Here is a 20,498-nt window from a genome sequence, read left to right as displayed (position 1 = left end):
TTATAGCTCTCTGAAGAGAAAATCAAAAACTCTGGTTGGTTTCAAATGTCACTGTCATTACGCTCGACTTTGTGACCTTTCCGTCTCTTCCCCGGCTCTCTCTGTCGTATTTTTAGTGGTGCTTTAAGGGCCACTGCATCTGGAGAACCAGCCAGCAGCCTCAGGGCCACGACGGGAGCTGGGGCTCCTGGTCAAAGTTTGGCTCCTGCTCCAGGACGTGTGGAGGCGGAGTTCGCTCGCGCAACAGACAGTGCAACAACCCTCCGTGAGTGCAGCTGCCGTGAGGGAATTTCAGTGTCCAGAGTTTACACGATCTGTGTTCATCCAGCAGATGATGACATACTGTTAAAGTGTGAACGCAAAGCTGGACAGGCTTTGATCCAGTTCTGTCTTTGATTCAATAAACTAAAACTTGAACGTGTTCAAGAAGGAGAGCTATGATAAAATCTTTAATTAACTTTTTCCAGTCTTAAAGTCAACTCTGACGGGATGTTTTGAAGCATTAATCTAATCTTAGACACTTTATACACTTGTGGCAGCCTAAAACGATCTTTTTAAAAATAACTTTCCTTCAAGTCCTCCTGATATATTTCCTGAAAGAAAAACTTTCGATGTTTCGGAAAAAAATCATGATGTCAAACGTCTTAAAAGTCATCATGTTGTTTTTCTCGTGGCTCAGCCCTGCCTACGGTGGGCGAGACTGCCCCGGCTCCACTTTCGACTACCAGATGTGCAACACGGAGGAGTGTGCTGGCCCGTACGAGGACTTCCGTTCTCAGCAGTGCGTCCAGAGGAGCAACAAATACCACAAAAACATCAAGCACACCTGGCTACCGTATGAGCACCCAGATGGTTAGTATAAAGAGCAAAGCTTTTCAGAGGTTAGCTTAAATGCTTCATGCCAGACAAGATGAGAGATGATATTTGCAGGACGGATTCAGGTTTAAAAGTCCTCTGCGTCCCGCTGATGTCTTTGTCAGATTCTTTGGAAATAATGGTATGAACTGAGGTGTGTGCGTGCGGGTGTTTTTGTGTGTTTCAGAGGCCCGTAAGTGTGAGCTGAGCTGTAAGTCGAAGGAAACAGGGGAGGTGGTGTTCATGAACCAGGTGATGCATGATGGGACGCGCTGCAGCTACTCAGACCCCTTCAGCGTGTGCGCTCGAGGAGAGTGTTTGGTATGTCACCAATGAAACTACATGCACTTAAATAAAAGGAAAAATACTCATTTTTAATTATAATTAATGTCTTTATGCCTTGACCCTTAAAGTAGTGTATGTTAATGATGGAAATAGTGCCCTTTGAGATAGTAACAAAGTTTTATGAAACGTCACTAAGCTGTCATATCTGCTGTAACACAAACACACACACAGCTTTTATTTTGTCTTAATTTTCACCTTGAAGATAAACTTGAGACTTTTATTGTTGCGGGGCGAGCCGCTCCGTGTTTTGGCTACATCCTTGTTATGTCTGGTTTCCAATATGCATCATCACAAACCAGACTCCAAACCAGATGCTGGTTTGCTGACTTTTCCCATGGCATCATTTCCCCTGCGGAATAATTTCCGCGCGTATAAAAGTCAGACGCAGCGTCGGCCTGATTGATTGACTGTGTTTGCCTTTTCTTCCTCGCAGCATGTGGGCTGCGACAAGGAGGTCGGCTCTTACAAACAAGAGGACAAATGTGGAGTGTGCGAGGGGGACAACTCCCACTGTCGCACTGTGAAGCTGACACTCACCAAGACGCCAAAAAAGAACGGTATTTATCAGCTGTGGGGACGGATCTGGCTGACAACTGGCCTCATTAAAGCTCATTAACTTCTAAATCTTTATGATTCGAGCACAACTGGTGTCTTGAACTGACTGAGCAACCAAAGGCCAAGCTTTTTGTCTAAATGTTTCTATTTAGAAGTAATTGGCAGCTGTTACGGCCCACACTAACTGCCCTGTATTTGAGGCTCCCAGTGTGATCGTGCTGTTTCTCTTTGTCTTGTTAGGGATGCTGAAAATGTTCGACATCCCCATAGGAGCCCGCCACATTGTTATCGAAGAGAACGAGACCTCCCCTCATATAATTGGTGAGTGAGTGACATCCGTTTACGACAGTGGAAACACCTGAAGCTAAAGTGAAGCTCTAAACTCTAGTTTACCTTGTAAGACTAGCTGTACAATGTCATTGACTACAGGCTCGAGCAAAGGGCCCCCCTTCTTTGCTCGATAAAGATGAGAATTAAAGGCACGGTTCACACAAAACATACTTCAACATATAAACAGCTCTGGCTTCTTTTGTGCAGGTTTTGATTACAGGATTTAACACTAGAACCGCCAGGTGTCACAGTATAGCTAAACCCGCCATTGGGTAAAATGTACCCGCTGTTAGAATGTATTGATTTTTCAAGGTAGAGGGTTAATTTATTTATCATTTTACAACACAAAGTTGTGTAATGAAATGCTAGATGTGATGTCTTTACGCAGCTTACAAAATGCCGACATGAAAACAAATAAACTTTATTTGCAAAGCACTTTCTGAACAAGGTACCTCGCAGAAAACGAACCCAAAAAACAGCACATATAGTCCAGAGACCTCCCCACCGTCAGACTCACCTTCACTCAAGGCACTGAGTAAATCTAATGCCTGATTTACACGCATCTCTTCCTCTTATCCGTGCTGAACAGGAGTTTTTGACTTGATGAGCAACTTGATGACACACAGTAGTAGAAAAAAAAGGCGTTGCCATAGCAACATACAATGTATCAATCTAGAAGCGCGAAACGAATAGCGCAAAAATGACGGCGTTCTATATCTGGGTAAAAATAGGTATAAATGGCCATTTTTAAGATCTGGCTTCATGTTGACATTTTTTAACAATAGGGGGCGCTACCGAACACACTTTTAGGAAAAGTCTAAGACTCGGGGACTTGAATATTTCCTGGAAAAAAAGTTACATACAAATAAATATTACCCATTGGCGGTTCTAGTGTTAAACATGATATGAACAAAATACACCAGAACACTTGATCCAAGAACCACCCAACAGATTCGTTCTTAACAGCAAGAACAAAAGATTTTTATGTCTAACTCCACAGAGATTATATTTTCTCACCCACGCCCGTGACTGTAACGTCCCTTTGACTGCCTCTTTACATTTTGTTCTATATGTCAGTCATAAAACAGCGCTGCTATACCGACTCAGTGTTTGCAGATGTACTTTTACTAAAGGATAAGTGGCCTGCACTTATAAAGCACCTTTCTAGTCATCAGCTGACTCATAAGTGCTTTAGACTAAATGTCTCACACAAACATGTTTGTATTATAAATGCAGAGATTTCTAACCTGTCAAGCAAAAGTAACTTGTTCATTCACTCACAGACGTTGGGGTACAGTAGCTGGCCCAATACTCTGACATACATGATTAAAAGAGCCGTGATCAAACCTTTTACAGTCCTTTTCATGGACGATCCGCTATACCTTCTGAGCCACAGCCGACCCTGTGACAATTCTAGTTTTTAATTCTTTAGGGCCCTCCTAATAAACCTTAAAGTTTGGTATTTTTTCTGATGTCTAAATGATTTTTGTGACTGAAATTTGGAGCATCAGGTTTAAACATGCAAGTTTTTGCATTTTAGAGCGTTTGTTGGACTTAACTGTTATTGCCATGGTAACAGACTAAGAGTGAGAGAAGTTTAGGATCGGAACATCTGCTTGCATCATATGCAAATGCTGCCATGTTGATTACAACTTTGTACCCAAACCTAAAGAATCTGGCCCGAAAAAGTTTCAGAAAAACAGAACAACTAGAAATCATTGCTGTAAAAACTAAACGTGCAGCACTGACTCCACCAGCATCTTATGAATGACGCTTTTCCAGGTCAGACTCGGAGCTTATAAACTACCTTCTGTTTCACAACTCTTCCTAGCCACGGCCTGAGGAAGACACTTTGAGGATTGGAACTGGTTGCCGTTTCTTTCTTTGATATTGATGTTTTTAACAAGCCCTGATTCAAAAGGCATTTTAAACTAAATCCTTGGCTTGGTGCTTGGAAGAAAGCCCAGGGGCTTCCCTCCCTCGACAGTTAACTTTTTAGCCTTTAAGAGCGCCTGGCATTCAACTGGAGTTTAACACCTCGCCACCGTGGGCACCCAGTATCCCTCTTTTTCTCATTAAATAAGCTGTTTAGCGGATGCAATTCTGTAGGGCACGTAAAAGTTCAAACCCCAAATCAACAAGTGAGTTTGTCTTTAACTTCTGACCAACACATTTTTGGTACACTTGTTTAAAAAACGTGCTTTAAAAATAGCTGGGAATCCACTCTGGACGAGACGAGTCGAACTGTTAAAGGCTTTCCAACATTCATGTAAGAAACGAAAGAAAAAAAGGTTTTCATTGGAGAGTTCCTTCAGCAGATCAAACAGCATGCAGGGATAAAAGAGTTATCCATATTAGTATAAAGTATGTGTAGGCAGGAGGATACCCCCTGTGGCATTTCTCATCACTCAGACTTCAGAAATCTGCTTATTGATGCCGATTGTCTCTGTTCCCATTGCCAGTGAAGTATACTCCTGTTGGTCTCTTTTCTGCTGCGTCACCGTCTGACGTCACAAACGCACCCGCAACAGGGTTAGTAAACAGTGAAGATGTTACAGTGGTTAGGAGTTTTTTTCTCATGTTAATCTACACTGCAGCAGTAATTGCTTTTAATTTGAGCTGAATGGGGCTGACAAGGTGGAACACAATGCATTAATGAAGGCTTTATCTGCAAAGGCAGACTGCAGTACAAGGCAGCTGGTCAAAAGAAATGAGAACAGAGCTCTAAAATATCTCTACGTGTTAGATTGATTGACAGAATCGGATCATTCAGCTCTTGAAAGCTCTCTACTGCGAGTCAGGATTACAGCAGCCAAACCCTCTCCTCTCCTCCTCTCCTCTCTGGCTTCTATTAGCTCATGGGAAGAAGAGATGACACACAACTTTGAGAAATTACTGTTTGCTCGCCACTGCGCCAAACATCTCAGAATTCACACTCGCACGCTCCCTGCTGAAAGGAAAGTCTCAGAGTTGTTTGGCGAGGCCGGATTGTTCCTGGAATCAAGTTTTTTGAGATTTTTACTGAATGAAGCTAAAAACTACACAAAGTGCACACTTTTTTTTCCTCTACCACACATGCATAAAATCCTTTTTCTCTTCTCATTACCGACAGCTGTGAAGAATCAAGTAACTGGAAACTTCATCCTGAATGCTAAAAGTGAAGAAGCCGAATCAAAGAGCTTCATAGAGAACGGTCTACAGTGGGAGTACTCCATCGACGGCGAGAAGGAGACGCTGAAGACAAGCGGCCCTCTGCATGAAGGCATTGTCGTGCTGGTGAGTGGGACTGAAACAGCACTTTTTAAAGTTTATATCCTTAAAGTCTTAACATTTTCCTCTCCTCGTCGCAGGTCATTCCCCAGGAGGAGGATGCAAAGATCAGCTTGACGTATAAATACATCATCCACGAGGACCTGCTGCCGCTCATCACCAACAACAATGTTCTTCTGGCTGAACTGGACACCTACGAGTGGGCCCTGAAGAGCTGGTCTCAGTGCTCCAAACCCTGTGGAGGAGGTCAGTGGGTGTTTTATAAAAGAAAATTAGCAATTTAAACTGCAAACCACAGCTTGGTGTGTTCAGGCAACAGCAATCTCGGAACCCGGACACTGGTGAACATGTCGGCGTGTCCGGTTTAGCCAGCTATTAGCGATAAACAACTTCCAGGTATGAGCGGTATGAACCCCGAAAAAGAACCCGTTTTACTTTAATTAACCAGTCTTACCTTTGACGAAATTTCAACATCATGATGCAGATTAGTAAAAAGTCAAAATGAAGCTTTGTCAGGTCTGTCCTGGAGAGGAGAAGAAAGCTGCTTTTAAAATGCTCGTTTGTTAAATGGAGGTCGGATCGATCGTGATGCATTCGAGAAAGTCGGAAAACCTAAACGATGAGCGGCTTTCATGACACCGCATCAAGGGAATTTATCTCAAGTAGAATTTTAGATCCATCCTTTGTGATGCATTCGAGGAAGTCGGGAAATCTGAATGCTTTCGTGATGTTGAATTTTAGATGTAGAACAGATTGTTAGCTGTTAGCATGCAGATGTCTGTTTATAGAGATTAATAAGAAGCTAAATCATCAACAGATGATGCTGATGGGAGGTGGGATGTCATTACGCCACATTATGTTCTGCCTGCTTTTGCTCTCCTCACGGACTGTTTTTCCTGCATACTCGAAAACCTGCTGATACGTGATTGGTCAATATTACTACAAGTGTACTACAAACAGAAACCAGAAGGCTTGCCAGCCGTAAAATCCACGTCCCTGCCTACAGATTCTACATTTCTTTGCAGAATCTGTAAACAGAGATCAAGGCAACAGTAGCCCACCACGTTATTGTTGGTCTACAGTGAAAAAGTCCCTGGATGACTTGGATGACTAATTTGCTGTTATTAAGTTTTTAAAGTGTGAATTTTTTTGTTTTGTTTTGTTTTGAGCAGTAATTAAAATTGCTTTTGATTTCTGAAGGTTGAAAAATAAACCCCTAAAGCCCTGATTAAAATCCACCGGATCTTTGGAACTTGTTTTGAGCATTTTTTTTTTTTTTTTACTATTTCTGACATTAAATTAATGAATACATAATAAAAGAATAAAGAGATGAATCAATAATTGGAATATTCAATCGTAGCCTTGATTGAAACTCTAATGAGGATGGCATTGAGGGAGTCAAAGAATAATTATAGATGAGGAACAACTTCACAACTAAAAACTATCCAACTAAAAGAGACAATACACAGAGACACACAATTAAAGCTCCTGTGAAAGGTGTTTTTACTGTTTATGAAACAGACTGAAATTAATTCTGCCTGAAACTTCTGGCAGGTGTCAGACGAAGCGATTACATGCACGCTGCCTTTGTTTACATTTTCCAGGGCAAGTATTTAAAGTGAGTGGTACATATGACGGTTAAAGAAAGCAGGATGAGAGTTTTTGTTTAAAACCCCACTTAAGCACGTTCAGGTCAAAATCAGCAAAGAGAGAGAGGTACGGCTTTGTCCACAGGGGGCGCCAAAATCAACACAAACCGAAAGTTCCTCACAGGAGCTTTAAGAACAGATCAACACAATAATTAAGGGTCTTGCTAACCTTATTTTCTCTTGTAGGCCATTCATCAATATGGAAAACAATACAAAATTGGTTTCCAATATGTCTTCATGACCTTGCTGTAATATTGATTATGTCCACTTTTCCATCCTTCAGGCATTCAGTACACAAAATATGGCTGCAGGAGGAAGAGCGACAGCCGCCTGGTGCATCGTAACTTCTGTGAAACCAGCAAAAAGCCCAAACCCATCCGCAAACGCTGCAACATCCAAGAGTGCAGCCAGCCCACGTAAGTGACATTCAGCTGTACATGGTCCATTTCCTTTTTTTCTATACCTAGTGCAGGATTAAAGTAATGATGGAATAATGGCTTCACATCCTTTCATCCACTCTGACATGATTTATGCTAATTCAGGGTAAATATATGCTAAGCTTTATTGTTGTCTGTTGGAGAAGAAAAAAGGTAATAGCCATGTCACAGGAAACCTTTTCAAAGAGCCTGCTGTGCTGACAGGTGGGTGGTGGAGGAGTGGAGTCCCTGCAGTAAGACTTGCGGGAAGCTTGGCTACCAGACCAGGGTGGTGCAGTGCATGCAGATGCTCCATAACGGCACCAACAGGCCCGTCCACAGCAAACACTGCACCGCTGATCGCCCCGAGATGAGGAGAGCCTGCAACAGCACCACATGCCCCCCACAGTGGAGGACGGGGGCCTGGTCTCAGGTGAGCTAGCTGCACCAAACCTAGCCTTTTAGTGTTTACTGAGTCATGGTTTGAGCATCACTAAATTAAAGCAGGTTGAACCCCACAAATAAATTCTTACAAAGACCGATAGAAGAACAGCTAGGTAACAGCGCAGCTAAAGGTACTAGCTTACTTTAGCTAGCAGTTACGCTAATTTTAGCTGGCTGATAAATGACTATTCAGACTGAAGAATACATAATTATTGGTCAAATGTCTGACCTGATTTGATTTCCGTTTTATAAAAATGTTAACTTCAAATCACATTCGACAAAAATTACCAAATAATATTGGTTGGGTTAGCTTATCGATTAGCAGATATTTCCCTCTCAAACGTATGTACATAAATACTACTTACCATAAAATCCAGAATATAAATCGCAGTCTGTTTTGGGGGTATCTCAGAGGGAAAAGATTTTCTATAGCCATGTATTAATAAAAACATGTATACAAGTTATTTCAACACTATTTCAATGTATTTTCATTTGAAACACATTCAAAACACACACAAATTACATCCTACCATCTGTTTTCGCCATGTCGAGTTTGCAGTCCTGCTAGCTACCGGTGCGGTAGCTAGCAGGACTGTTACATTGGTCGCACCGGTATATAGTCACAGCCAAAAAAATGTATTAAAAGTGCGTCTTAAACACCACATTTTACTGTACTTTGAAACACAGACTTCTCTGTGTTCATATGGCAGTTAGAGGATATTTATTTTTTTCATATATATGGAAGTCTAAATAACTAAAAGATAAAAATAGATAGGTAGATTGCATTTGCTGGCAGCTGCGAAATGAAATGCATCTTGCGACACAATCCTCGGGGCATATGTGCTCGATCAAAGTATGTCTACTTAAGCTGTGTGTTTTGGCTCTGACGATCTCAGATTGCTGTTATGTCTGACAACATAATAGAAACGTTCCCTGGAGAGATAAAAGTCATGTTTTGACAGATTTCAGAGCGAGACGTCTCCTTGAGTTAGACTTATGTTTCATGTTAAAGAAAAAAGGATCTTTCTTAACAGGATTTTTTGTGTATAATGTCTCCAGAGATGTAGAATAATAATCACAGCTGTCCTTGGTAAAAACAAATACTTTTATTGGACATACTTTGATTGGGTGCAGTGTCCCCCGATGATTACACTGCAGCCATTGGAGGCTGTTTCATGGCTCCAGGCTGAGACAATCTACTGGACAAAAGCCTAAACTTTTTGTGCCTTTTTGTCATTTAGACCCTCAAATAAATTAAATAGGTCGTACTTTTAACAAGACTAAAACCTAGTATGTGGCTGACCACATCAGGTCAATGTGCATTTTTGTGGGCAACACTGGAAGCGTGGCGTGCGCGACTCACGCGCCGAAGAAGTAGAGAATAGGAGGCTCGCCTATTTTTACCGCGAGCTGTGCGCGGTTCTCGGTCAAAATACACGGTAAAAATGATTGTGATGAGTCCCATTGATCTCTGACGGCACTATTAACATCTCTTCCTGTAGTAAAAGTCACAGGCATGGAGAGTAAAGTATGTCAACAGTTCCGGTATGCTTTTTCAAAGTAAAACACCGATCTGGCATTCTTACTCCCCTCGTTTGTACACAATGCTTTTAATTTGAAGTGTAGCCCGGGCCGTTGTTATTTTTTTACTTTATTTGGCTCTGAAAGTACCGTCACTCACTCACTCACTCAGTCAGTCAGTCACATATAGACCCATGTGTAGGGCTATCCCTGGCAGTCAGCCAAAAATACTCGAACTAGCCTCAAGTTAAATATATATTTTGCCACACTAACAACAGTTTTTGCCACCGATAACACAGCTCATGACGCTACGGTAACTCTTGTTTACACTGTCAGAGTGCTACATATGCCTCCGAACAACGACTTTGCTAGGTTAGACAATCCTAACTTTTCATTGGTGCAACCAGATTTAGTAAACCAGTTTGTTATTTGAAATTTGTCAGTAGCTAAGAACTAACTCAGTCTGTCATAAGCATGTCATGCACTCTGAATTGATTGGATAAATGTGTCCAGCTTTAAATGTTGTATTTGGAAAACCATTACAAGAGCTTAGACACTGCTATGCCTCATTCTTCTGTAATTTTGTTAATTAACAAGTTACCTGTAGCTTAATGAGGTTCTTTTCTTTCTATTTGTGTGTGTTCATGTGTTATGGTGCGGCAGTGTTCGGTGACCTGCGGAGAGGGGATTCAGCAAAGGCAGGTGGTTTGCAAGGCCAGCGACAACACCATCGGAGAATGTGAGGGCGAGAAGCCGGAGACTGTCCTCATCTGCAACCTGAACACATGTCCAGGTGAGATCCGCGTGTAACCAGGGGGAAGATACTCACCAAAGTAGAGAAGCTGCGCTGCATGATCGAGTCATTTCCTTTTCATGATTGATGCAGGAAGACGACAGTAAAGAAGTGACACTGAATATGTTTCATTGAAGGATTGCCTGCTGCGTCAGTTAAGTCATAATTTGGCAGGAGATTATGATGTATAATGATTTTGATGTTTGATGTTTTTTTGACATTGTTTCACTGCCAGATAAAAGTGAACTAATGGTTTTGTCTCTCAGGATAATTAACTCTAATTAAGTCTGTTACAGGAATTAGCAAATTTATCATTTCTAAGGAGTGTAACAATCAACTCACACATCAGCTATGATCAAAATAAGCCTGAAACATATTTATTACCCCTGGAGGAAATGTGCATAAATTTAATTGGACCATGTTTTTCATTTTACCCATGGTCCTTTGTGTTGTTTAGCTGTAAAAACCCTTTGGAGTATGTTTAGAGGTCTGAAAAGAGTCCCGACGGATACTCTCTTTGCAGCTTTTCCTTCCTCTTCAAAGAGGTGAGGGCTACCAATCTTCTCTTTTTACTGCACAGGGAGTGAGTGCAAAACGATGGTGGGGGGGGTTTAATCAAAAAACATGAAGAAGAAGAAGTTGTCCAGGTTGTGCTCTGCGCTCTGTAAATAGCACAGAGCGTTATTATAGGGCTCTAACCACACAGCTCTGCTTTCTCGCAGCAGCAAAGGTTGTCAGGAGGTTTTTGTGTCTGGTGGCTGCTGTTTGAAGGCTTTATTTAGGTTTTGTTTTTTTTGTCCTCCACTCCAGGACAGCCGGTGTCTTCTCTCACAGTTGAAACGATGGAAAACTCCACAATAAAAGACGAAGCCGTGCACCAAAGGGATCCTGAAAACCCTGTCCACAAAATCTCTTCGAGTAAGGCGATATGTTTCACGAATCGTTTTGATTTCCAATAGAATCATCTGCAGAAAATGTGTTTCACTTTCAATCTTCTTTCGGTGACGTCCTCTCTCTTGTTATTTCTAGATGAGCCATGTCTGGGGGATAAATCGATTTTCTGTCAAATGGAGGTTCTCGCCCGTTATTGTTCCATCCCTGGATATAATAAGCTTTGTTGTGAGTCCTGTAACAAGAAAGACTTATTTGCCACACACACTCCTGACCTCCTGAACCCACCTGTGGCTTCAGTTGAACCTGAGACCTCTGCTTCTCCTCACGCTGCATCACCCAAAGCTCCGTTTACGACCCAAAACCCGCCGCAAACCACTAAATCCAATGGCAGGCGGCTTCGCTCCACCGCTCCGCCTCCAACCACCTCCGCCGCCGCCGCCGAAGCCTCGTCTTCCACAGGTGCTGCTCCGCCCCAGGGTCCCACCAGCGATTCATTCCTCACAGCTGGGAGGGGAGACTCAGACCCGGGGCCTATTCTACCTCCAGGGCCAGCGCGGCCCACAGCGGACTCCAGTGGAGGTGCCTCTAAAGAGCACAGTCCAAACAGCACTTTAGGCCCAGTCGCTGCCAGGTCAAGAAGGGACGATTTAGGATCCGAGAGGGACTCGAGTCACAGAACCCTGTCGGTTTAGAAACAGCGAGCCATGTTGTGAACGTGCTGCTCAGCGAGACGATCTCGAACATCAGCTTTGCAGCACCTCAAAGACTCGCAGTCTCGCTGCAGATGTTTTCTTTCCTTTTGTTTTTTTTTACAAAGATTTCTTTTTCCCACTCCAGTGAACTACGACCAGACCAGCGATGGTTACCTCATCTAAACTCCAGAGTGATCTGTGCGCAGCGTGGCTCCGCCCCCCCTGTGCTTCAAATATGAAACGGAAGGAGAAAAAAAAAAACGTTGTCAGGTGCTGTAAAACTAAAACGACTACAAGACGTGCTCAAAATGTGATGACTGCATTGCTACATTCATGTTTTTTATCTGTGTACAGTTGACTGTTTTTTCAAGTGCATTAGAACTACTATTGAACTTGTATTGTGAACATTTGAGGAGAGGTCAAAGGCCATGGTTTTCGAGGTGCATGTGTTAGATATGGAGACGAAAGTGTGCCATCAGAATAATTATAGACCCTGTCTTTTACAATCAATAATATATTGGCAAGTTTGAATTTTATAATTCATTTAATTAAAAAAGATGGATAATTTTTATCGTAATTTCTTAGCCCTTTATAAATACATAAGTTAATATAAATCGTTATAAAATGCTGAGAATAAATCGAATTCTAAAACAGAAAATATTACCAACAACTGTTAAAATTGACCAATGTCTCTCACTATTACTGCTAGGTTAAGTTTCCAATTTACAAAAGTTTGACAGATATGCTTATTCACTTTTACATTGAGCAGTAAATGGAAAGATTGATGCAACTCTCTGTGAATTAGCTATGAAGGCTAGGAGGCTGTTAGCTTAACCAAAAAAGCCTGGAAGCCGGTTGAGACCGTTAGCATTGCAAATTCACATATTAGCTCTTTTAACTATAACATGTTGTGTCTTGTTTGTTTAATCTTTATGCAAAACAGGTTATTTTTTTCAGTTGGACACAGTGACTCCCTGGAGTCTTGTCGTCGCCGTGAAGTTGCTAGCTTGACTAACTTACAGGGAAACGTTTCATTACGTTACATGTATGTTACAAGGTTAGATGTCCAGACTAAACGTGGGGGAAGTTTCAAATCTGTAGGTAAAAGTATGCAGGCCCCAGGCTTCTCAGCTCAGTCTGCAGGTTTCACAGTTTTTTCTACACTTTGTGTCTCAAAGTTCAGCCTCAGCTGCTTCGGAGAGCTGGCCAATCAAAAGAAAGTGGGCTTGTAGGGGCGGGGTTTCTTAAAGGGACAGAGCTGACTGAGTTGTATGAGGGCCTGCACAGAGCACCAGAGTGAGAAAAAAAACATTTAACAGTTAATTATACTAAGCAGGTATCACAGAGTGAAATATGAAGCTTGAAATCAGCATAATACTTACCTTAACTTAATACCGCCCCTTTAATTAGTTATTAAAAATTGTGTTTATTTTTTAGAGGTTTTGATTGATGTATCTCTCCACTTAAGTTAAGGCATGGTAGTGTTTCCCTTGCATTATAAGTATTTCATGTTTACAGGCATTAGAGTGCTACCAAACTCATAATCAAATTGTCATCAAGGAAGCGAAAGAGCTTATTTCCCAAAATGTCCTTCATCATTTGTCTATTTAATTTGTCATTTAGATGCAAATTTATTTCATCAGTTTAAAATGTATCTGAGTTAAGAATGTATTGAACTGAACAGGGTAAACACCTGTTATCTCTGTAATTATTCCAGTTGGCACACTCTACCCTCCGTATCCATCACTCCAGACAGGGCGCCTCGTGGCGTCTCTGTCCCCGGTGCTCTTTTTTTTTTTTTTGTTACTGTTCCCAAATCCAACATACTGGTGATTATTTCACTGGTTTAAAAAAAAAAATGATGGCATCCCCACTGTAGCATGCCCTCTGTCTGCCTTTGTAGAAGTCAGTCACTTACGCTTTAAAAACATTTGAAGAAAAAAACCCATTATGTTATTATTTCTTTTGTTACTGGTATATTTTTCAGATAATAATGTATATAGTGTAAATTTTCCGGTTATAAAAAGAAATTAACCACCAGGAATAAAACAGAAGGTATGATGCAATTGGAAAAAAATACAGGCGACTGTGGTTGGTCATACTGTCACACCATTCCTGCATTGCAGTTCATAACATCATTATGTTTATTGTATAGTTCTTGTATATACGTACGTGAATGAAAGCTTTAAATGTTAATATTTATTGAATTTTTAAGTGACATGGAGAAAAAAGTAAAACACATTTGAAAGAAAACACATTTTGTTTGTTTGTTTTCTTTTCATGTCTTTGTTGTGAAGCCTCCGTTTATTTTAAGTCATTACTGGTTTTATAAAACCTTCCATTCAAGTGTAACTTGACAAATTTAATTCACTGAGTTTTGCTCCAGAAGAGGCGCCTATTATGTTGTTTCTTTTTATGAAGTAATCAATATTTTTAACCTTTTTCAATGTGATAAAGAAGGATGAATCAGGCTAAATTGGCACATCAAATCACTTTATTCATTTCTTCCAGTCATTTCAGGGACTCATCCAGTCTATGATGACTCCTAATCAGGAGATCATAATGAGGTTCAAGTGGCACACTGTGACATTAATTCCTATAATAAGCCAGCTTCTTTCTGCCAGGCTGGCGCTGGGGCTGCTGGTGCTCGTCTCTGCGGAGCGCGGAGGCTGAGCGTCTCCTCCGGGGAGCGCTTCCGCTCTCGCTGAAAGGGCGGCACTCCGTTAGGCAGCCAGGCTATCACCGTGTCTCTGTCTCCCCGTCTTCCCCTGAGTGATGAGAGGGTGCTGCTGCCATGTGGGAATCACACATAGATTTAGTCAGCCCAGGGTGGCGCTCGCTGCGAGACGTCTGCGGAGGTGTCTGGTGAAATCTAGCTGTGCCCGGGGCAGAGCCTGATTGACAATGGACTTCGGCAGCCAGCCCTGAGAATGACATTATCTTTGTTAGGCAGGGCAAGACTTTGTAGACTTTGTGCCCCGATGAGTAAAAGGCAATTTTTAAAATCATGGCTTTAATAAAACTTTTATTTTGAAGGTCAACAATCAACTTCAATGCTCAAAAGTACTGTATTTTCCACTCTGTGACCTGTAACAGGAAATGCATACTTTGGTTTATAATCAAATACCTGCATAACTAATGACAATCCCATAAACCTCAGCTGTGCTTTTTGTTAGCTAACGAGTAGCTGCAACCATACAGTCATTGGTTGCAACAGTAGCATGCTAACACGCTAAATTAAGACAGTGGACTTTTGTGCTGCCTTTGCATTTGCAGCAAAGAGCTAAGCAGCTGCTTTTCCGGTCTCTGCAAGTGTTGCGAGTAAACAGTAATCTACTATGTCTGAACAAACAAAGAAAAGATCGATGACTGCAGATACAACTACAACTACAAGAAAAAGAAACAAACCCGACGCTCAGATGAAGGCAAACAGTCTAAAAGGGAAAGCGACCGTCAGCGAGGAAAATCAAGAGTCACGACCGTGACAAAGGGAGCCAACCGCAGACGTCTGGTTATCTGGGAAGTTTACTCCTGCAATTGCTGTTTATCGCCATAAGGTGCCGCCAAAGAGAACGAAACTGATCTCTTCGAGATTATTACTTTGAGTGCCCTTTTACTGACTAAAGCTAACCCGTATCAAGTGAAGAAAAAGAAGTGTAGAGTTTTTATCAAAATAATATACAGTGAGATATTTATCATCAGCTATGTTGCTCTATTTGCTGTTCATTACCTCCCAAAAGACACAGTAGTAGGGAGGAGAGGGAGCTTCGAGGCATGGTTATGAGTGAACTGTATGTATTTATTATTATCTACACATATACTGCACACATCATGTGTCATTACTATGACTGCTTTTTTTTAAAATGCAGCTTAAATCAGGTCCCATCGGAACCCCTCAGCTTCATCTCGCTCCACAGACCTTCCAGCAGTTCATTAACGGAGCCACTACCTCCTCGCTCCACGGCTGCCATGCTGCTGATGATTGATTGTGCTATTTATTCCCTCCACCTCCCCGAGCGAAGGTCTCAGGCACACTGAGTTGTGATTGTATATTCTTTTTTTTCTGTAGCTACCTGAAAATTGCATACTCAGTATCTTATTATTTACACTGCGTACATCTTAAAGTGCAGACCCTGAAATCAGACGTTGGGAGTGATTTATACAGTGATAACTCCAGCCTGATGGTCCCAGTCTGCACGTCATTTTAGTGTGACGTTTGACTGAAATCGACGATTGTATGTCTGCATGTTAATTAAAATGGCAAATCAAAGCAGCTGAGAAGATAAAAAAAAGTACTGGAGCGAAACCAGCACACTCACATCTCATCTCAACGCTCATGCTCATTGCAACAAATGAATATTGCACACATTTAGAGTCTGCCGAAGGGTTTCCTGTTATCGGTAACAAAATGGAAAACACAATAAATATGAATTTACCTTTACGTCCATATTCAGAAGCCACGTGAAGCGGATCCTTCCTGTGTTGTCGTCCAGAGCCTGAATGATGATGCAGGTTGGTCCATCCTCAGCTCTGCAAACATGCAAACAAACTCATCAATACTTCGCATTCAACCAAGGTTTATTTATTATGTCCACACTGCGCAGTCCTACTTATAAACTAGAACATTTAAGTTGCACTTAATATTTCTTGTGTGTTAAGTTGTCCTAAATATTTCACTTCTGTGTGTTTGTTTACAAATTTTAACTGGCGTTAACACCACATAAAATTGCATATAATCACATAACAGGACAGACTGCAAAATAAAAGTAAACAACATATAATTGGGGCTTAAAATAGTTCAAAGAGCAAGCGTGAATAAAATTGATAAAGAGATAATCAGTAGGTTAAGTACTCGGACTAGCTCGAGCATTAATGATGGCATTAGCCACACAGCCTGAGATTGGAGTGATTTATATCAGCCATCTGAAGGTAATTGGCTGTAATGGTTGTGTAGTGTGTGTGTGTGATGTATCCAAGGCTACTTGAAGTTATTTAGGTTAGTGTGCTGGGAATGCTGCTCAGTTATTTCATGTCCAGTCAAACGATTTTACTGCTCATTCTTATGATCTCGTTTAGAATCAGGTCTTTCTAGATTTCCAAACAAAACTATTGTATGGGCCCCATTTTTACAATTCTAGAGGAAAGAATTTCAGTGATTAAGAGCGATTCTGCGATAATTGATATATTGCAAGACGATCGCATGATGATAGATCACAATATCTGATTAACTGAAGAATACAACATAGCCCTAAAAAGGTAAAGTGATTGATGACAGATTGAGATGAAACAATGATGCAGTGGCTCAAACTGGCAGGGAAATCCGTTTAGAGCGCTGTATGTATTTGACAGCCTATCAATATTGTAGCATTGTCACCGAGTCCTACGGGCGAATTCACAAAGAATGGATTGTATTCGCTGAAAGCATCACTAATAGGACATCTCTTGAAACCTTTACCTGCCCAAGAGTCCCGATTACTCAAGATATTAAGCTTACGCCAATACAGCGCAAGCTTTGAAGTTGAGTGCAATTTATGCATCTCAACAGCTCTACTCCCTGCTGCGAGCGCTGCGCTCTCATGCTGCCTGAGTTCAATTCCAGCCCCAGCTGATGAGCCGGAAGTCGGGGGGGGGGCGGACAGTTAAACCGATCCCCCCCTCGAGCTATCCAGCAGGAGCAGGTCATCTGCATAAAAACACACTCCCATTCATTTCCTCCATAAGTGCTCCTCGCATCCTGAAATAAGGTGCCCCTTATGGGCCAATATAACCCCTTATTTTATATTTATTTATGTAAACGTTTTAATAACTGACTGCGGGCTGTTCAGCCTAGAGACAGTTTTAATTTTTCTGTGTTTTCAGTGAAACAAAGGTGAAATTGTTGATTTAATCGCTGGAAATTTTGTCTTTTTAAAAGGTATAATAAGTTGGATTTTCCTAGAAAAATAAAATATAGACTTTTACAAATATAATATAAATCATCACTTATGGGCTAACCCATAGCATGCTAGTGCACGAGAGAGTGAAAGTGAGCTTCTGGTGACGAAGGCCCAGTCTGAATGTGTTGTTGACAAAATACAATCAGGGACAACATAAGCAGTCATCACCATGGCTGGGCCTGTCTGCTTTTAAACTGCAGCGTACCAAGGACAGGCTGAACAACACGTTTTCAGATTGGCAGGTTTGTGACGTCACAAGCCTAAGGAGCCAATCACGTTAATGGACGGGGTGACGCCATGCATATCATTATGTTATGTTAACCTATGGCAACCACTTCGGCGAAGCGCGAGCCAGCTGTAACGGTCGTTGTAATTTTTGCAAACTCACTACTGACTACTAACGTTAACGTTACTACTACTAATTACTACATTTCAAGCTAGTTTCATCAAGATGCTGCTAAACGTTGGCAGAGACGTGTTTTGTCTGGCGGCTGGAAATGTGCACAGTGGGCGGGGCCTATGCAGATTCAGGAACTTTTAATCAGGGAGAAGGAGGAGACGCCTTGGGAGGATTTTTACAAGGTAATTAAACGTATGTTCACTTTAACAACCTGTGGCCATTAGTGCCATTGTTAAATTGGACTTATTTGTCAATGAGGCTCATTTAAATTGACCAAATGTTTGATTCTACATAATTTAAATACATGCAAACATCACCGGAGCACTGACATGTTTGTTTGGTGCATGTGTGATTTCACCCTGCACCAGTCTTGTTTGTTAAACACAACTGCAGAAATGTGCATCCTTAACTTTGCCAAGAAGCACTTTAAATATACTGGCTATTCCTCCATCCTCATAATCTTCTAAATCCTCTGATATCTATCTGATAAAATATTAGTCACGCACGAGACACACAAGTGGATTAGTGACATTGCGAGTTGTGTCTTGGCTGCATCATCCTACCTCACAAAGCCCGCCTGAGGTGGGAACGACTCCAGCTGGATCGCTGCTCCTCCGAGATAAACTCGGGACTGTTGTCTGCAGCTGTGCCTCACGCTCAAGAAATCCCTCTGGCCAATCAGATTTCCTGCTGTCTCGGCTGAAACCTCGTGAGTGACCATTGTTTCGGGACCAACCTGCTTCAGAACCTACAAGACAAGAGACACAGATTTCCAGATTAGTTTGGAAAGCCTATTGTCGTGTCTCCGTCCTGGAAGAGAGATGCCTCTCTTGGGTTTTCTTTAATGTTTGTCTCTGTTAACAGCCTCTGAATTGAGGCTCTCTCAAGGGTGTATGTGCTGTGCAGATTGAAAAGCCAACTGGCATAGATTGAGATTTGTGATTTGGGGTTTATAGCAGGTCTATGTTGTTACTTAAAGGTTGCAGTTTCACAGGCTATGAAATATCTAGTGTATTTTTTCAGAGGTCACCAGCTCACTTTGATGTGCTGTAAGCTCGGGTTCCACAGGTGCATCTCCTCCACTCTCACAAACAAGATGTCATAGAGCTCCTCCACGCTGCCCTCCAGGACGGCCTCCAGCCTGAAGACCCTCCTGTTCCCCGGCATCACTTTGCTACAGATCACGTCCCCGTTGCTCTGAAAGAAGAGGCAGCAAACAACAAAGAAAGTGTTATAATTGAAAGTCGTGGGTTCTTTCATAGCGTGAAAATGAACTTTGGAGAAGGTACAAGGTCCTGTAATGAAGATGTCACTCAAGTCGGGGCTGCAATTGAACAACCTACCTCTGTGATGTCCACTTTCCATCCGTCTTTGTCCTCCAATATACCGAGAGCCTTCCTCATCGCTTCTCGGCCTTGTTGCACGTAGAACAGCTGATCTTCTCGCGCTGGCTTTATGTCTTCATGTTTGGGCTCTGCAAAACATCCCCGTTAAGTAACCTCTCAACAACTTCACTCTCACAATCTTCATGACACAAACAGAGCTGTGTTTCTCACCGCTGTGATTGAATCCAGCATGTGTTCCTATGAAATGTTGGATGCGTCCCCACCTCTGCAGGTGCGAGATCTCCTTGCCTATCACTGCCACAGCTGCACGCTGAAGTCCTGCAGGATTGAACAGATGCAAGACGCTCAGTTTGCTTACCTTTAATGCATCCCTTTTTTTTTTTAAGATCATTGAGAGTGTGTACCTGCCATGCTCCTCAGGTGCGGGTAGGAGATTCCACAGCAGAGCTTTACAACAGCAGGCAGCATATTGTCTGTCTTTGGCGGTGACAGCGAAGCACTAGAGCAGCTCTTCAGTCTTTATACTGCCTGTGAAGGACGCTCCACGGAGATAAGGAGGAGATAGGACCTGCTCTGAATTTTGTTCTGAAGGCCACACTTGACAAGAGCTTTTTGTAACCTAAACACAGCACTGGATATAAGAGAGGAAAATCTGACACGTTGAGCTTTGATTATTGAGCATATATTTGATATATAATACATTTAAATGAAGGGGAAAAAATGTAATTTTGCAATTATGCATATAGTTTAAAGCATAACACATGATTTCCTCTTTATTTGTAAGAACTGAATGTTCAGCTTTTGTGTTTAAAAGGTGATCAATTCTGAAAAAGATGAGTTTATCATTAAGAATTTTTTAGTGAGAGGAAACGTAACAAAAACAATCACCGCAGTCATTGAAGTTTCCATACCTGTGAACGTTAACCTCAGACCGACACACAGAAGCTGTTCTGCTGTTAACACGCCGGTGAGCGAGATCCTTGCTGTTTTTTCGGTAAGTTAAGTGTGTGTTTTGGTTAGCGGAAGTTGTTACCGCAGCGCCACTCGCCGAT

At 41.9% G+C, this 20,498-nt stretch overlaps 2 protein-coding genes across 2 annotated transcripts in view; one reads left to right on the top strand and one right to left on the bottom strand.

Annotated features, from left to right (window-relative positions):
- Positions 1 to 13,092, top strand: part of LOC138593450 (A disintegrin and metalloproteinase with thrombospondin motifs 14) — a 55,702-nt gene extending 42,610 nt beyond the window's left edge. The window contains exons 11-22 of the mRNA XM_069664462.1: positions 117 to 265; positions 680 to 852; positions 1,043 to 1,176; positions 1,634 to 1,757; positions 1,996 to 2,076; positions 5,198 to 5,361; positions 5,436 to 5,601; positions 7,288 to 7,420; positions 7,646 to 7,853; positions 10,049 to 10,178; positions 10,989 to 11,096; positions 11,208 to 13,092. Coding sequence (XP_069520563.1) covers positions 117 to 265; positions 680 to 852; positions 1,043 to 1,176; positions 1,634 to 1,757; positions 1,996 to 2,076; positions 5,198 to 5,361; positions 5,436 to 5,601; positions 7,288 to 7,420; positions 7,646 to 7,853; positions 10,049 to 10,178; positions 10,989 to 11,096; positions 11,208 to 11,764 — 2,127 coding nt within the window. The 3' untranslated portion in view covers positions 11,765 to 13,092. The remainder of the gene's footprint in view (positions 1 to 116; positions 266 to 679; positions 853 to 1,042; positions 1,177 to 1,633; positions 1,758 to 1,995; positions 2,077 to 5,197; positions 5,362 to 5,435; positions 5,602 to 7,287; positions 7,421 to 7,645; positions 7,854 to 10,048; positions 10,179 to 10,988; positions 11,097 to 11,207) is intronic.
- A 1,491-nt stretch (positions 13,093 to 14,583) lies between these two features.
- Positions 14,584 to 19,914, bottom strand: star2 (steroidogenic acute regulatory protein 2). Its single transcript, XM_069664930.1, has 7 exons — positions 19,851 to 19,914; positions 19,657 to 19,764; positions 19,444 to 19,574; positions 19,139 to 19,297; positions 18,664 to 18,848; positions 16,201 to 16,294; positions 14,584 to 14,688 (listed from the first exon to the last, which is right to left on the bottom strand). Exons 1-7 carry the CDS (start codon positions 19,912 to 19,914, stop codon positions 14,584 to 14,586), a joined length of 846 nt encoding a protein of 281 aa, XP_069521031.1.
- Positions 19,915 to 20,498: the final 584 nt, after the last annotated feature.

Source organism: Semicossyphus pulcher, unplaced genomic scaffold (assembly GCF_022749685.1).
Source record: "Semicossyphus pulcher isolate SPU_LCO1_2020_fin unplaced genomic scaffold, fSemPul1.0.p SCAF_16, whole genome shotgun sequence".
Lineage (NCBI taxonomy): Eukaryota > Metazoa > Chordata > Actinopteri > Labriformes > Labridae > Semicossyphus > Semicossyphus pulcher.
The sequence above is the reverse complement of the archived record's forward strand: the minus strand, read 5'-3'. Positions and strand labels throughout refer to the sequence as shown.

Excerpts from the sequence above, each read along its gene's own strand:
- star2 (XM_069664930.1), bottom strand. The coding sequence starts at position 19,914 with ATGCTGCCTGCTGTTGTAAAGCTCTGCTGTGGAATCTCCTACCCGCAC. Across the intron at positions 19,298-19,443 it reads GGAAAGTGGACATCACAGAG|AGCAACGGGGACGTGATCTG; the intron begins GTAGGTTGTTCA and ends CTCTTCTTTCAG. Across the intron at positions 14,689-16,200 it reads TTCTGAATATGGACGTAAAG|GGCTGGCTGCCGAAGTCCAT; the intron begins GTAAATTCATAT and ends TGTCATTCTCAG.